Raw genomic sequence first — 17845 nt, forward strand, 5'->3', positions numbered from 1 at the left:
TTTAAAGCAAACTGACAGTTTCACGGTTTTTGTGCTGCATCTTGTATGCTCGTTGCATGAACAACTTTACCCTTCTGTGCTCCTTCCTGACCTAAGAAAAAAAGGGCCTAGTAATAGTACCATTGTTCCTTTACTAAAACTAGCAACAAACTACTTCATCTTGCTAAACATACAGTTTGCTAATTATTTGATCCCATGCTGAATTTTTAAGTTTGGTCACTTACAAAAACAAAACAAAAGCCTCTAGTTTTGTGGTAGTTTCATTTTAATGGAGAGAGACGACACACATTACATAAAAGTTATAAATCAATTTGCGTGTCATTAAGTATAACTATTCGATCCCCTGCAGTCCAGCCAGAATTCTGGCTCCAACAGATTGGTTGTGTGCCCATCAGGCACTTACATTATAATCAGTCAGTCAATCAATCAGTTGCAGACACTCCTGATCTCAACTCGTTATGTGTAGAAAGCATCTATCCATAGAAACAATTTGTTCCATTCCAACCTCTTCTGGTCATGAGCGACAAGACTGGGGACCTGCACAAAGCTGTAAAAGCTACCAGACATTCAACAAGAAGCTTGGTGAGAAAATGACCACTGTTAGTACGATTAGTCAGAAATAAAAGAAATGTAGAATGACCATTTGTGTCACGGCCCTGCGTTGGTGACCAAGTGTTGATTTCATCATGGTTCATCACTGTTACTTTTAGCTCCCTAAGTTTTCTAGTATTCCTTGAATTCTAGTTCTTGGGTCGTGTTCCTGTGCCCCTCATTTTTAGTGTAGGTTTAGTTCTGCCTTCATGTTTATTTTCTTGTTCCCCAGTCAGTTATGTCTCATGTCACTCCTGTCCCTGTGCTCCGTTCCTCTGTGCCTGCCATGTGTTTCCTGTTTTACTTTGATAGTCCCTGTCCTGTGTTCAGTGTTTTGAGTTTTAGTCCCAGCTGTGTTTCCCCATCCTCTTGTTATGCTGTGTATTTTAGCCCTCAGTATTTAGTAGTTTAGTTCGAATTACTAGCTCCTCGCTTTCAGGTTTTGTTTTCTGTAGGAAGAACCATTTACAGTCAAAATAAAGCTGCCTTCCATGACTCTTACTTTTGGGTCCTACATCCTGCCGGCCACACAGCAAACCATGACAATTTGTCTGGAGATCTGTGCAAGACCTTGCCTCACAGGGTAATGATGATCATGAGATCAGCCCAAAACTGTGCCATTATGGACTGAAATGTTGACGTGCTTGCAAGATCCCTCTTCTCAAAGGGGCACATGCACAGGCCTGTCTTAAGTTTTCCAATAAACATCTAGACAAACATCTTTATCACTGCTAAAATATGAGAACCAATAAAACAAATATAATACGCAAAGCTGTCATTATTAATGTTTAAAGCATGTTGATTTGATTGACACCTTTATTTGTCACCATGTCAAAAAATAAGTGTGGTTTGTGACATCTAACTCATCAGCAGGTGAGTGAGGTTGATGCAGCAGCATTCTGCTTTACAAGCAGCACCTGATATAAAAATGACTGAGCACACTGTTGCATTTCTTGAATTATATATTTATTATAACACGGCATTATGACATAGCTTTAGTAATGGTGTGTGTGTGAGGGAGAGAGACAGAGATGAAGAAAGAGAGCATCCTCTCAGCTGGTCCAGGTGAGTCTGAATCCTGAAGGTAGGGTGGAGTACTGGCCTTGGAAAACAACATAGACTTGGTGGGCAGTGGCTGTGAATGGAGCAATGTTGGTTTCCTGAACAAACAACACAGAAATAGGAGAAACTTACATTTTTATACTGAAACTATCAACAGTGACTCACTCTAAATAGCTAAGAAACAGGAAAAAAAAACACATTACCAATCATAGTTACCAAAGTACAATGTCTGTGCTTTATTCTGACAAAGAATTCAAAGAAAACATTATATCTATATGGAAATGAACACAATACAACTCTAAATACTGAAGAAAAAATTCTAATTATATATTATTTTTGCATGACACCATAATCTATTGCAAAGTGAATAGGTAAATAAGTACACTAGTTACCTTATACTGCACACTCAATCTGAACTTTTTGTTATTGTAATTTTATAAACAGTACACCTGCACAATGACTGTAACTAGCAAAACCACCTAAATATGAGACATTAGCTCAGTTTTGTGATTGTTAATATTCAAACTGTCAGAGTTAAAGAGGGAACGGCTGCAATCACAGCATTTTTTTTCAGTTGGTGAAAGATGGACTTTCAAAACGTGTTACTTTGGTGCAACATGTTTTGGGGTTTGAAAGTCGCAGAGACACAGTGTTTTGAAAATATGTATCTTATTTGTTTGACACTGTTATCCTGGTGCTTGCTGTTTTTTGGAATTTTGATAAGTTTGTGATCTGGACGATATTAGCCATAATAAAGACTTGTCTTGTGTCAACTACAAGTCTCAGTCTGGGTCCTATCTCTCTGCATTTCATGACAGAATGATACAACCACATGATGGACCCAGTAAGTGGAGTGTTCAGTTATGAGGACTTCTTTACCCCAAGTAATCAATTTATAGCTTTTTCTGTTACAGATGTAGTAAAACTACATTACCATTGAAAAATATATGCTTAATAGTTTATTTCTACATTGTTAATACCCTGACCAGACTCACCTAACCTATTTTGTGAAGCCCTTATAATGCTCTTTAAATAATAGCATTATTATACCACACAGGTCCATAACAAAGACAACACCGGACACTAGATGTCAGAGGTTTGAATAGGACGGGTTTTACTTGTCTCTTTCTACTGAGCTTTTGATCACTCGTACCTAATCTGGAACGCTAAGTCCGTAAAATCTTTCTGACATATGCAATGCAGTAAAATGTATAAAAACCGTATTATGTCAAGATTACAATAATGCTCTTTAACATACCACACCACAGTAAGGTCCAACAAACTGTGAAGAGGTATCTGGGCCATCGTACAACTTCAAGAAGTTGTTCTGACAATCTCCAGGATCATCAATACTGATCTGGTTAAAGGTAATGGTCACAACACGGCCTCTTGGTGCCATGATGCTCCATTCACAATGGGTGTTATTGGGATAGGTTCCAGGGTAGTTTGGACTTGCGAATGAGCCTTGGTCTCCAAATAGAGTGCCACCACAACCTAGTTAAAAAAAAGACAGGATGAACAGAGTGAACAATCTGCATTCCTTCATTACAAAAACTGCTACTACTAAAAATATCTTATAGTTCCTAAATAGAGCAGGATTTAAAATTCTAAATACATGTTGACTTAAAAGCTTAAAGGAGGGATGTCAAATGTATAAAAGAGTAAAAGTAATAGTAAAAAATCCTGTTTAGTTGGTCATGCCAACAAGAAAAAAAACGACTTGATATTTTATAGGAACTGGTTAAAAATGATATTTTATTCAGTTCAGTTCAGACCTTGAGGGGAGGATGTCCATGTGGCATCAAAGCCATCACGAGAATGCGAAAAGTCACTTTTGAAGCGTAGGTAGAGTTGGTTGGATTGTGGGAAGACAGGGCTTGGCAGAGTGCTTCCACAGAACTTGCCAATCAGTGGTGAGTCTGCTGTACTGCCGTTACGGATCTGAGAGGTGAAAATCATGGAAACGAGGATAAAACATATCACACACAGAATACGGTATCCAACCGCCATTTACACTGAATCTGACACTTCTATAATATATGAAGGAATGAACAGCATGTTAGAATAGAATAGAATAGAATAGAATAGAATAGAATAGAAACTGTGCACCTCACACCCCCTTTCTTCTCCTTCTCCTCTTGCACTGAGTAGGAGATGCTCTGTATCTCATTGTACATCTGATAGTGACAATAAAGGCATTCTTTTCTATTCTATTCTGTTCTATTCTATTCTAAATGGCACATGCAAGCATACACACACACACACACACACACACACACACACACACACACACACACACACACACACACACACACACACAGCGTCTGTGTCTCTGCATTAACATTGCTTGGTTTACCTCCAAATAGTCAAACTGACAGTTGCTATGGCTTTCCACATCAAAATTGTTAAAAAAGAAAGAGATGTAGTTGTTCTGTGGTGCCTTTAGGATGATGGTGCAATCCATGTTGTTGGGATATATGTCAGGCCAGCCTGGACTCTTCAGGTAGCCATATTCCTGCTCATATGTTCGGCTACAGCCTGAAAAACACAGAAACTATAGTTAGAGCACTTATCAGAAACCAGATACAATTTACAATATTCACCACTTCAATAAGTATGGATGATGCAGACAAGCAAGCACACTTTTTAAAGTCATTTGAATTTTATTAATAATAAAAAGGCATGATTTCAATAGGGTATTTTGGGTCTATTTCTCCTTCCTTACTGGCAATTTGAAAAGTGAAGCTGAGGCCATTTCCTGTCACAAAGGTGTCGGATTTGAACTGCACATGCATTGTTCTGCCATAACTGTAAAAGTCTGGTAGATGGCCATCTGATGGACAGAGCTTATGAGACTGCCCATAGTCTCCCTGAAAAACACAAGAATCTTATTAGAATGATACTAACGCCATACGTCTACGTATTGGTACCGTAAGGCGGTTTCATACTGAACATGATCAAAGACACTCTGATGAAACCTTTTAGTTTTGGTTAATATATAAATGTCATGACAAAAAGTTCACACATTTCCCAAAATACATCAAAAGCTTAAAAGGGAGAGTTTTATGAATGTGTTACTATTGAGTCATTTTGGGTTGTTACACTGTATCCCAATCTGTACTTGCACTGAGGTTTAGGGATGTACAAACAATTTTATAAATAGTATTTCAATTATTAATTTCCACACGATCGATGCCTCTCTGCGTTTGACTTTTGGTAGACAAAAACTATGATGATAAAATGTGGTCACAATTCCTCTTTTCTCAGACTGGCTTCCTGACTACTCAGTGCCTGGTCTGTGATTCTGTTCAGGTGGCACCAACAAGTCCTACATGATAGACATAGCAATAGCATAGCATACCAATAGAAATAGTTTTGATAATGTGTGCTGTCAGAGCCACCTTCTTATTAGTGCACCTCCTTTTCACTGCATATTCAATTTTACAAGAGTTCATCTAATGCAAGTGACATTTAATAATTTCAAATTTTAAAAAGGGAAAAACAATTGGAGTAACTTCATCTTGAAGTTCTACAAAATGATAAGAGTGATAGTTGCTTAGGAGGTCCAGTCACCACCTTAGTATTAACGACACAGCACGTGTTGGTCTAGGTCTGTCTGTACTCACCATAGGCCAGTCTTTCAACTCTAGATAGTTTGCAGAGCAGCTCTGGTCAGGCTGGAGGACGAAGGTCTGGATGGACATTTTGATGGTTTCTAGGGCTGGAGCATCCAGGATCCACCGACAGGAGGTGTAAGGAGGATATTCATTAGGGAAAAAGGGTGACGTCACGGTCTGGACAACAGAGGTGGCATTCAGTGTCCCTCCACAAATTACTGAGGAAAGACAGACACAATTAGAAACAAAAACCCTCCAAAAATAGCCAGACTTATTCTGTAACAGTAGAAGAGCCGTTCTCTAAAACATACCATATAGTCTGGGGTTTGGTTTTTTTTGTGAACAAAGAGCGACAATAGCACCGTGCAGATGGTAGTAGTCTAAAGGAAGAGGCAAGTGGATGCCTCACATCACTCACAATGTTAATTGCCTTGCTCCACACACAGTGCTAATGCAAATCCCAACAACTTCCTGGCTATTGTTACTGCCTTTCTAATTGCTGTGTTCTGTGCCACAGAAGTCTTTCCAAAGCAACAAATAATACAGAAGCCAACACATTTTCAATAAATGTACAATGTGTAGCATTTTAGAATCCATCTTGAAAAGTAAAAGTTACAAAAAACTAAAAACATATTATTTGTTGTGTTTTGCTGCCCAAGAATTAGTTTTTCACTTGAAGATGATGAAAAAATATGTATTTTTTCACATAATGATCAAAACATTTCATGACCAGCGATGTGAGTTCAACTGGGCTGAAGTCTTTTGGCCTGAAGGTCTAGCTGACATTGCTTGCCAGATATTTTATGAAAATCTAAAAACCAACACGATCGTACGCTCATGTCTTCAACCCAGCTGTGTCGGTGGCATAACAAAATGTAACAAATCACATTTTTGTAACCTCGAATCCATGTATAGCTGCATGTATGTAAGGACCTGAGAGCCGCATCCATTGAAGATTGTGATGGATAAAATAAAAAAGAGGGCAGATGGATTTTGTACGTAAAATATTGTCTCATGTCTCTTCATGTGAAAATATGACTTTGAATGCAATGCAGTATCAAAATGTTTCTTACATGGTACTTCTCTGTAGGTAGCATTGAAGCCTCGCCTCTGCACCGAGCCATCAGTGACAAAGTGAACAGTCAAAAAGTTTCCACTTGATATGAAGGAAGCAGGGACAGAAGTTCCACAAAATGTCCCAACCAAAGGGAAGTTCATGTTGTCACCATCATAAACCTGAGAGAGATACAGATACAAATATTAATACAAGCTTGGCGGAAATACCAGATAGTAGCAAGTTCATTTGGTCATAGTAGTAGGGTCAGTGTATCTGGCCACAAGTGGAGTCAATTGATCCACTTGTGGCCAGATGTACTAACACACTGTCCCAGTGTAAACTGGGTTTTAGTATAAAAATATTACTGTTGAAATTCGAACTTGAAAATTTTCAATGAATTAAATATCTGCCCTCCGTATACTTACTCTGACATAGTCATAGCGGCAGGTAGTGGAAGTCTCAAGTTCAAAGGAGTCAAAGGTCAGATTGACTGCCTTGTTGACAGGCATCTCAATGGTCCATAGGCAGTTCATCCGTGGTTCATAGACACCATCTAGATTTGGATCTGGTGAACCAAACATGCCCATGGGCATGGAAAGGTATCCACCACATCCCTGTGCTGGACCTGCAAGTAATTTAAGCATGTCCACTTGTTTATTCTGGATAAAACAGCAACAATAGAACTTGTCCAATGTCTGGAAAGTTCAAACTAGTAATGTAAAAATAGATAATACTGCCTAGATAGTACTTGTAACAGTTGCTGCTGGGTACCCAGTCAGAATTCAAGACAGACTAATGTTACTGTTTTAGTCATCACCAGCAAACTGCATACAGTAATTGTACCTTAAATCAATTCCTACAAAGAATGGACACATGCCCAGAAAGCACAAAAAACACCAACAACACACAATGCAAATCAAGAAAATGCTCAAGTTTACAAGCACATAAAATCTAAACATTCACTGTCCCTTTTCACTCAGTTGCACGGAAGTCAAATATTCAGTCTTTAAGAGAAGGTTGTTTACAAAAATTGTCAGTGTATGAGAATGAAGAGACATTATCAGCCAGTTTTCATTCAAATTTACTCAGTGATCACGTACTTCAAGGGGATCTTTGGAAACTAGCCTGGACTGCTATTTAGGTGTTACCTCACATTTCAATCAGGGTGAACAGCTGAGCTGATGATCTGTGGGTTTCTGGGTATGTTGTGTGGTGGGTGAAAGTCTGGCTCTTAGTGAGCAAATCCTCTTCCCCTTTACATTGTATTTGACTGTCACCATTCTTTGACCCAAGGTGGGTTTGGTCCATGGATGGATACAACTGATGTCACATTTTGGCTCCATGATCTAAAGCCTTAGGAAAACTGAGACTAGGCTTCCCTTTTCCCTGCTTTCAGCTGTGGAAAATCCACTGCAGCCTCAGATTTGTTTTTATTTGACAGGTGTGACCTAATGTAGTGGGTTACTGTGGTCACAGTCGCCCACTACAATCAGATGCTTGGTGGATGAATCCCTAGCTTCTCCAGACTAGGGTTAATGTCTTCTGTTGGGCAAGAGACTGAACCCTCACGTGGCCCTGATGCATCCATCGTGAATATGTATGTGAATGTTAGGGAAAGCTTAGCATACAGTGTTGTATGAATCTGTGTGTGACTGAGTGAATGAGACTTGTAGCAGGAAGCACTTTGATTGCTCAACCCGAGTACAAGGGTACTATATAGTAAGTACCAGTCCTTTTACCATCTTGAAGTGCAGTCTTGTACCCAAAGTTGGGGTTCCTATCAGCTCCAGCCATTTTTCCTTTACTTCACTTTTTAAATGAGTCTTTCTATCCACACACTCAGCTGAACAATTTTTTTTCTGAATAAGCTCTAGAGACTGAATGTCCCAGGAGATCATCAGTTGTGTGGTGCAAGTGTAGTTTTATGAATAAGTGGTGTTCACTTGTTCTTAAAATAAAATAAAAAATACACAGTCATTACCACCTACCGAGCGTTTCACTGTAAGTAGCTCTCCAACCAATCCCATTCACTGTGTTATCTGTGCTGAAGACAATGAATAGCTGATTTGTGGAGGAACGGAGATTGGGTGGGAGCACTGTGCCACAGAATTTCCCCAGCAAGGGTGACAGAGTGTCCGGTCCGTCATAAACTGCCACAGAGTCAAACTGACAGGAAGAAGATGCCTCCAGATGAAAGGTGTTAAACCTGTGGAAAAGAAACATTTCTTAAAGCCCAGAGTACAAGAGCACCAGTTTGTCTGGTTATCAGATGAAACCAGTCCTATGTATCCAAGGCTTTGCTTGTTCCCATTGTTGTGTGAAGGAGGTTCCACAGAAATATGTGGGAAAAATGTTTAGAGTTGTTCTAGTTTTAAGACATTGCACTGATGTCATGTAATTTTTTAAGTAATCTTTTTAAAAAGTCAAAGCTAACTGAAAAACAACACTGCATTCAAGTTTTTCAAGATTTGGTTCTGTTTATAAAACAATAAAATGATTTGTGAACAATATCAGGTCATTTGTGAAGTACTGCAGTCAGGTTAGAGCAGCCAGTGAAGTCAGTGTAGTCTTACTTAAGATCTACTACTCTGTTTGCTTGGACCCATATGTGGTAGGTACAGTTGATGTTGTGGTGATAGTTGGTCATGGACAGCCCCGGACTGCTCACTGTACCCGCAGTGCTGTTAAAGAAACCACCACATGCTGTACATGCACACAAACACAAAGACACACAATCACAACTTTAGATGTATGCATCTACTCCTCACACCACACCCTTTATAATAAATATACCTAATGCCAAATATAATGAAAATACAAAAAAGAAACAAACCAAAATAAAATCTGTCATTTAGTTTTTTCCCTTAAAACATTATATTGACATTGATTAATATGTATTTTACAAATTATCCTCCTTAGAGTAAAGAAGATAAATGCCAAAAAAGAAAAGTAGAAGGGATTGAAAAAGTTTGACATAGTAACTTAATGGAAAAGTGGTTCATTACATAATTATAATAATTTTAATTAAAAATACTGGACTTTATTCCAATTTATAAAATGTTCTTTGCCTTCCCATTCTTTGATTTTGATTCAAACAAATGGTGATGGCTCATTAGGGTATAACAATAATTTGACTTTGAATTGCTTACGAATAGCTGTGTATTCTGCCATGAAGCCAGTGTCTGTAATCACAGAGTCAGAGTAGAAATGGAGCAACATGGGGCCAAAGGTGGAGAAGCTCCCTGGGATGGTGGTACCACACAAAGTAGCAATAGGAATGCCACTGGTAGCAAGACTGTAGATCTTCAGGCCATCGTACAGACAGGTAGAATGTGCTAGACAACAGAGAGAGGGGGGAATTATTCAACAAACTACTGAATCTTATTAGATATTTTGGATGCAAATGTGTTAACTGTAACTAGGGATGGGTATTGGTATCGGTTCTGACATAAACAGTAGTAACCAGACCGAAAAGCAGCGCACATTTCGGTGCTTTATTTCGGTGCTTTTTTCCTCCTGAGCTGTGATACACTTTGGATTCTAGCCATTTTATGTTTCCGAGGATAGTAGGCAGGTCCAGGTACGTACGTTCTTTTAGAGCAGAGCTACAGATTAAAAATGCCCAAGGCGAAGCGGTCAAAAGGCTGGCTGTACTTCACAGCAAAAGATGCTGTTGCATCCTGCAACAAGTGCTTTAAGGTGATACTGTGCAAAGGAGGTAACACCTCGAATCTGATGAAACACCTGGCGATGCATAGCGTTTTTTTAAAAGCCGAGAAATGCACCGTATTTGATAGCTTGCTGCAAGACCACATCTACTGCGGGTGTGGTGCCTGTTATCGGACCCGGCGTTATCAACATCCCTCAAGAACCCGAAGAGGAGAGTCCTGGCCCCTAGCCCTGCCAGTGTAGCAGAAATGATGAGGATGATGATGCAGCAGCAGCCGTTCTTCTCTGCGTGAGTAGCTTAATGTTGTTCGTGTGTAATTTACGTTAAGTAGGCTAACCACGGTATTAAATCAATAACAAAAACAAAACAAAAAAACCTCACAACAAAACAGCTGAACATGAGAGGTTTTTGGACAAAGTTTGTGTTCTCCATTCTTTAAGCACTGGTTCGAGCACCTTTTAAGCACCGGCACCATTTCAAAAGTACTGGTTTGGCACTGGTATCGGATAAAACCTAAACGATACCCATCCCTACTCTTGGCTGGAAGCAGTGCTTAAACAATGGAAAAAACACAAACTTTGTCCTAAACCTCTCATGTTTAGCTGTTTTCCAATTTTTCTTTGGTCATTTTAGCCTTTTTGTCCAGGGTGAAGGGAGCATCTGCCATCAAACAAGAAGACAGCCGCATGTAACTACAACGGTGTTTGCTAGTTCACCTTACATGCATTAATGTAATAACGTGGTTAGCCTACTCAACGTGAATTACACACGAACAACATGAAGCTACTCACGCAGAGAAGAACGGCTGCTGCTGCCATCATCATCCGTCATCATTTCTGCTACACTGGCAGGGCTAGGGGCCAGGACTCTCCTCTTCGTGTTCTTGGGGGATGTTGATAACTCCGGGTCGATAACAGGCACCACACCTGTAGTAGGTAGTCGGCTTCAAAAAAACCCCGCTATGCGTCGCCAGGTGTTTCATCAGATTCGAGGTGTTACCTCCTTTGCACAGTATCACCTTAAAGCACTTGTTGCAGGCTGCTGAGTTTGCCATAATGGCACCGGATACCGGCGGTAGATATCCCTAATTGTAACACTTACCTTCAACTTGAAATGTCTGAAAGGTGAGGATGACCACAGTCTTTTCTCCAGCATCTATGGTGTAGTTGCAGTTGGCTCTGGATGGGTAGTCTGCTGGATAATTTGGTGAAACCACACGGCCGCTGTCAGCTGTAAAGTTTGCACCGCATCCTAATGAAAAGAGCACAACAGACTTTCTTTGCATGCTGATAGAATGACCATGTCACTGCAAAAAAGATCTGCCGACCAACAAGTTAAAAAAGTAACTTTTAAAAACGGAAAAAATAGCTTTTTATCCCTAATATGACATATTGGGGGGAAAAGAGTGGCCTCCAGAAGACGTTTTTAAAGGACTACAACCCTGGCTAAAGCAGACCAACCAGTCTGAGAGATTGGGGTAAAAGATGACCAAGTACCCGATAGTAACTGTAAGTGTCTCTGAGCTCCTGCTTTTCTTGTGGAGAGAGAAGAACCTTCCAAAAAGACAACAATTTGCACTCCTCCAATCAGGCCTTTATGGTAGAGTGGCAAGGTGGAAACCACTTCTCAGTAAAAGGCACATGAAGGACTCTCAGACCATGAGAAGCTCCCTGGGGCAATGAAACAAAGACTCAAGTGTTTGGCCTGAATGTCAAACATCATGTCTGAAGGTAACCAAGAACGCCGCATCATCTGGCCAAAACCATCCCCGAATGGTGGTGGCAGAGTCATACCATGGGATGTTTTTCAGAAGCAAGAAACAAGAGAGAAAGATGAATGAAACAAAGTACAAAGACATCGTTGGTGAATGGTGTGGTAAGCATCACACTCAAAAAGAACTTGAAGCAGTAAATAAAGGAAAAGGAGCTTTAGCAAAGTATTTTGCAAAGGCTGTGAACATGTACATGTTATATTTTTGTTTTGTTGTTGTTGTTTTTTTGTTATTAGATGGACAATTTTGAAGTGAAAAAATTAATTTATTTTGGAATGTTTGAATAAGGCTATAACATGACACAATTGTTCCTCGTTGTCTTATGTTCAAGAAGCTGTGAATGCTGTAACACTGAGTTAAATACAAAAACTGTTTACAGTCTGCAAAACTGTAGAATCTGAGTATGAGAATCAAGTTTCTCAAATGTTCATGCAACTCCTACCACTTTCTTGTAAGACAACAATGAATGGCAGCTACTTGTCAGAGGAACAGACCTTGAAGAAATTACAGGGAGAATGAATGCAACCCAATAGAGCAAAATACTTTTACTTTGGAAAGTACTCTGAGACTGTGGCTTCAGGACAAGTCTCTGACTTCTTCTGACCAACTAAATCCCACAAAGTATGTGCATAGAGTGCAAAACATAATAACAAACATAAAACAATAGATGTGTGTAAAGCTTCTTGAGCAGTCATCCCCAAAGTCAAGAGTGGGAATGGCTGCTTAGAAAAAACAAAACAAAGCAGAAAATGCCATGTGACTTATACTCTAATCAGAATACAAGCGAAAGTGAAGTACTTCTTTGAAAATGTCTAATGCTACCCCTTCATATGCAAAGTGTTAAGGCCAATGTGTGTCCCAGCTGCACTAGGACACACATTTCAATACAAGAACAGTCAAAGTAATAAGTAATATCACAAAGTAACCACCTCCTATCACCTGTTTTAATTCACTTTTTATATAAATAAATAAGTCTAAATAAATATGTGACTGTACATTTTTCTGAATAACTTCAAACTGAATTTCTGTTATTACTGTAGCCCACCTGCAGCACCTTTGTGGTCCACCAGCTCACATTTGGGTCACTGTTCTAAAGGTTTAACTGAGAATCTGCAACGGCTTCCAAATGGGCAAACATGGAATTACTGGGTCTTCCCAGAGATAAAATGGCATTTACATAGCAATAGTAACATTTCTCTACCTTCATATTAGAAAAGATTAATTCTAAACTTATTTAGAAGAGGAAAATTCACCAAAGTGTGTGATATAATAGCCATTACAGCAAAGCTTTAACATGAAATTGTACTGGCTGTCTGGTTCTTACTGGTGTTGAAGGAGGCTGAGAAACCTTTGCCAGGGGCTCCAGTGGACTGGAATCGGCTCGTGATGATGTTATTTGGAGCAACTATGGACCCTGGAGCCACAGAGCCACAGCCTGTAGACAGCAGAGCCTCACTAATTTGACTGTGACCTGACCACACCTGCAGAAACATGCACAGTTTTAATCAGGTCCTGTTATGATAACCTTTCTGCAGCCAATTTTATTTGAAAACAAAAAGGTTATTGGGAAAAAAATCAAAGCTAATGTTCTAATTTCTGCAGTCAAAGGTCAGAAAGCAAATATACTTGATTAAAAAAGGAGGAGAAAGAAGCTAAAAAATGTTTTGTTTTGTTTTTTAAAACATACTACTAATTTGACTTACAAAATAATGTTGGGTCTACACATAACTGCAGATATAGCCTATTTTCATTAAATGACTGTATTCCATGCATTTTCTTGGCAACCGGTTAAACAAGAATAATGCATTCAGTGATTTATCCTTTGGCCACTAGTATACTCAGTCTTAGACAGAGATTTGATGATTTTAACCTTCTTTTTGTAATTCAACTAATTCATAGTAATGTTGTCTAATGATTTGAAATATGACACATAAGCCAAAAATAAATGAAAATGAATAGGCATCGTAGTTAGCTCTGTTAGCTCAAAGTAAGATGGATCTGAGTTTGCCTCCACCACCTGGGCAGGGCCTTTCTGTGTGGAGTTTGCATGTTACCCCCATGTCTGTGTGGGACCTCTCCAGGCAGTCTGGATTCCTCTTTCAGGCCAAAGACATTCAGTTAGTGGGGTTAGGTTAATTGGTGATTCTAAATTGCCCATCGGTGTGAATATGAGTATGAATGCTGTCATTCTTTTTGTGTTAGCCCTGCATCAGACTGACACTCTCTCAGGGTGTTCCCTGCCTCCCACCCTATGGTAGCTGGGATAGCCACCAGTCTCCCTGTGACCCTGATAAGTGGAAAAGGATGAAGGGATAAAAATGAAAACAAGAAATCACAAATTTCTAGTTGCGCTGCTTCTATTCGTCTTCTTTTCCCTGCAATAAACGACCGCTGCTGGTGGGGCTCAGAGAGCTTTCTCTGCATGCAACTGGTGGTGGTCAGAGGGCCCGGTGGCGCCAGTGTCCGGCAGCCTCGCCTCTGTCAGTGCGCCGCAGGGTGGCTGTGGCTACAATGTAGCTTGCCATCACCAGTGTGTGAATGTGTGTGTGAATGGGTGGAGGACTGGTTGTGTAAAGCGCTTTGGGGTCCTTAGGGACTAGAAAAGCGCTATATAAATACAGGGCATTTTACAGGCCAAATGAAAACAAGCTAAAGTATTGCATATTTCCAGATACAAAGTGTAATAGAATAAACGGAGACAAAACAGATTATGTCTTCTGGATATTAAGATTTTATTATTTATTGTATAGTTTTCGTTTATTGAGGTTTTCTTATTATTTTTGCACTGATGATAGTAGAATAAGAGACAAAACTAAAGGAACAGTTCAGTAATAATAATAATTTAAACAAAAAAACTAAAACAAAACAAACAAATAACCAAACAAAAACACAACCTGCCCCCTTCCAAACTCTTACTGTAGCGCTGCAGCCCTTCTTGACACAACCCATAAGGGACTTGTGTCTGACATGGAAGTAATAATAATAATGCATATAATAATAATAATTTTATTAATATTATTACCTATATGAAGGACACATTACTCAGTGGCACCACAGTTTACATATTCGCCTAATACATGAAAGACACAAATCCCTTTTCGGTTGAATTCTGGAATTCAACCTAAAAGGAATAAAAATCTGCCAAAACAAAAATACGAAGAGAAATATTTTTGATATGAATATGAAGAAGAAGATTCAATAGCAATTTGATTATCCCTGCCCTAAATTAAAGCTATATTTGAAATGAAAAAAGGGGGAAAAAATCTACTGCAAGGTGCAAGTGCTTATACCTTGATATAGCTGCTCTCACAGGTCCCGCCGCTGTCTGGAATTTCAAAATCACTGCTGAAGCTCATCTCAAGGTGATTTCCGTCATGGGCAATTATTTTCCAGGTACACTCCACATTGGCTGGGAAGTTCTGGGGATAGTTTGGAGACTTGATTGTTCCTGCATCAGCATGGATCACCCCTCCACATCCTGGCAGTAAAAAAAATATGTGAGTACATGAGCACAAAGTGTATGTAAGACATTAAATAACTCAGAGGTCGTCCCATAGCTCTTCCGCGTATGAATAACCATACACTGAATACTCAGGAAAATATTTGTACACAAGGCTGAAAACCAATACTGAACAGTTATGACCTTCTGACATGTTGGATATAAAAAAATAATCTAACTCAGTGTTCAAAGTGACAGCATCATACTGTATCATATTGTATTTAATCCTACATATTCAACTATGTCTTAGTTTAGCTTCACTGAATTTAACTCAGATGTGAGATCCTGATAATACAATTGGAGTAAACATGGAATAGGCAACTGCAAAAAAGAAAATGAATAAAATGTTTAATTAGGCAGTGTAGACCCACCTGAAGAATCAGAAGACCAGGAGGCCAAAAATCCTCCTTTGGACACACTATGATCAGCCAGGAAAACTATAGCCAGTTTGTTGGATCCTGACTGGATGGTTCCTGGGGAGGTGGTACCACAGTACTGACCAATAATGGGAGAACCTGGGGATCCTCCATTGAAGATGGTGAGAGAATCCCAGCCACATGTGTTGTGGGACTCCAAGTTAAAGTAGGTGAAGGTTAGCTGCAGCATGGAAGAGAAATGGATATCAAGAAATTTGAAAAGTATAAGAGCACTTCATCTTGGACAATAAATTAACGTCTTGTACAGTCTTAACTTAAATACCTCATAGTACTGTATCACCCCGGTAGATTTGGGAGACAGACACCCTCTCTGCTTTTAAGATTACACTTAAAACTTTGCTTGTTGATAAAGCATATAGTTAGGGCTGGATCAGTTGAGACTGAATCCTCCCTTAGTTTTGCTACAAAAGACTTAGGTTGCTGGGACTTCCCATGATGCACTGAGCGCTTCTCTTTCTCTCACCCCTTCTCACTCAGCATGTGTTTGTACACCTCTCTGCATTTAATATGATTATTAATCAATCTCTGGCTCTCTTTCACTGCATGTTTTTCTCCTGTCTTACGCCCCTCCCTGAGCCTGGTTCTGCTGGAGGTTTCTTCCTGTTAAAAGGGAGTCTTTCCACTGTCGCTAAAGTGCTCGCTTATAGGGGGCATTCAATTGTACACTGTAGTCCACATAGTTGTTTTAATGTAGCAAGCCACTGTGCACACTTACTGTAATAGTGTGGCCCTCTGGAGCCTCAAGCAGCCAAGCACAGCGACTGGGGCTTGGATAGAGGTTAGGGTAACCAGGACTGGCTAACACCCCACCGTCACCTGTCTGCCAGCCTCCACATTCTAAGAGAAAAAAGAGAGAATGATGCATCAAAGGACAATCTTCATCTGCTACTTGATTGCTACATTAGCTAAATACTAGTCTCAAATTCAAAGAAATAGTGGCATAGGATAACTAAGGTATTAGTGTGAGTCGTACCGGAAAACAAGTACTTAGCCTTGAAACCCAAGTCTCCGTTGGAGTTGTCTGTCTGGAAATGGACCCAGAGTTCTGGGGTAAAGACCACAATAGGAAGTACAAGAGCTGTCTGGCCACAAAACTTGCCCAGCAGCTCTCCACTTGAGTCACCTGCAAAAGGTGAGACATTAGATTAGAAAGGACTAGACTAGATTTCATATACTTTTTCTTCCACTCTTGAACACACAACACAGATACATTGAGTTTTTAGTTTGTTTTTTTTATCTGCTACAATAATAATAATAATATCATAATGCAAAGATTTATTTTGAAATCATAACGAAACCTGGAAACTCACAGCTGCATAATTTATTCACAAAAGAAACAAAAACTTTACTTTTGAGGTGGTGCCAGCAATTTTGCCTGGCCTAATCTATTTCAAATGGCAGTAATGGTTAATTAAAAAATACATAAATAAAAATGCTCTCTTACTAAATTCTATTTGTGTTACAACCAACTAGCTGTCTGCTAAGGCTTGGATCATTTCTTATAGCAATTTGCCAAATTGACTCTTTTAATAACGGCAGCACAGTGGTGTGGTGGTTAGCACTGTTAGCACCTCGCAGGTAGAAAGTAGCGAGTTCTACTCCACCGTCTGACCGGGGCCTTTCTGTGTGGAGCTTGCATGTTCTCCCTACATTTGCGTGGGTTTTCTCCGTGTACTCTGGCTTCCTCCCACAGTTTGAAGACATGCAATTAATGGGGTTAAGTGTGAATAATTGTCTGTCTCTGTGTGCTAGCCCTATGTCAGACAGGTGACCTGTCCGAGGTGTACCCTGCTTCACGCCCTATGGTAGCTTGTAATAAGCTCAAGCCTCCAAGCTTATGTAATTAAAATAAAAATGCAGCTATAGACTTCATTGCACACATAATTTATACGTCATATTGGTCTGGTATCCTACTTAGGACTTACCTAAGCGGAACTGGAGATAGTCTGCTTCACAGGTTTGATGGTCCTCCAGGTGCAAGTCTTCTATCAACACCACAATAGAGGAGTTGATGTGCTGTGGGTTCTGAATCAGCCACTCACAGTTGATGTTGTTGCTGTAGTTGGACACCAGGTAGCCAGGAGAAGTGAAGTTGCCACCATCAGGGTTATTCAGGATACCGCCACATTCTAGCAAAATAT

General features: G+C 39.7%; 1 protein-coding gene across 1 annotated transcript in view; it reads right to left on the bottom strand.

The window, feature by feature from the left end:
* Positions 1-1561: 1561 nt before the first annotated feature.
* The window catches only part of cubn (cubilin (intrinsic factor-cobalamin receptor)), an 82829-nt gene continuing 66545 nt past the window's right edge, over positions 1562-17845 (bottom strand). Inside the window, exons 50-67 of the mRNA XM_086305418.1 lie at positions 17630-17833; positions 16678-16827; positions 16420-16541; positions 15639-15864; positions 15059-15246; positions 13093-13249; positions 11099-11248; positions 9477-9662; positions 8901-9030; positions 8316-8533; positions 6753-6952; positions 6344-6506; positions 5280-5488; positions 4379-4523; positions 4010-4191; positions 3429-3594; positions 2912-3147; positions 1562-1751 (exon numbers count right to left, since the gene is read on the bottom strand). Coding sequence (XP_086161544.1) covers positions 1644-1751; positions 2912-3147; positions 3429-3594; positions 4010-4191; positions 4379-4523; positions 5280-5488; positions 6344-6506; positions 6753-6952; positions 8316-8533; positions 8901-9030; positions 9477-9662; positions 11099-11248; positions 13093-13249; positions 15059-15246; positions 15639-15864; positions 16420-16541; positions 16678-16827; positions 17630-17833 — 3140 coding nt within the window. The 3' untranslated portion in view covers positions 1562-1643. The remainder of the gene's footprint in view (positions 1752-2911; positions 3148-3428; positions 3595-4009; positions 4192-4378; positions 4524-5279; positions 5489-6343; positions 6507-6752; positions 6953-8315; positions 8534-8900; positions 9031-9476; positions 9663-11098; positions 11249-13092; positions 13250-15058; positions 15247-15638; positions 15865-16419; positions 16542-16677; positions 16828-17629; positions 17834-17845) is intronic.

The sequence above is a fragment of the Aulonocara sp. 'chitande type north' Nkhata Bay genome, linkage group LG9, assembly GCF_057382095.1.
Source record: "Aulonocara sp. 'chitande type north' Nkhata Bay isolate Kocher_YH1m ecotype deep benthic linkage group LG9, A_spYH_male_GT1.1, whole genome shotgun sequence".
Lineage (NCBI taxonomy): Eukaryota > Metazoa > Chordata > Actinopteri > Cichliformes > Cichlidae > Aulonocara > Aulonocara sp. 'chitande type north' Nkhata Bay.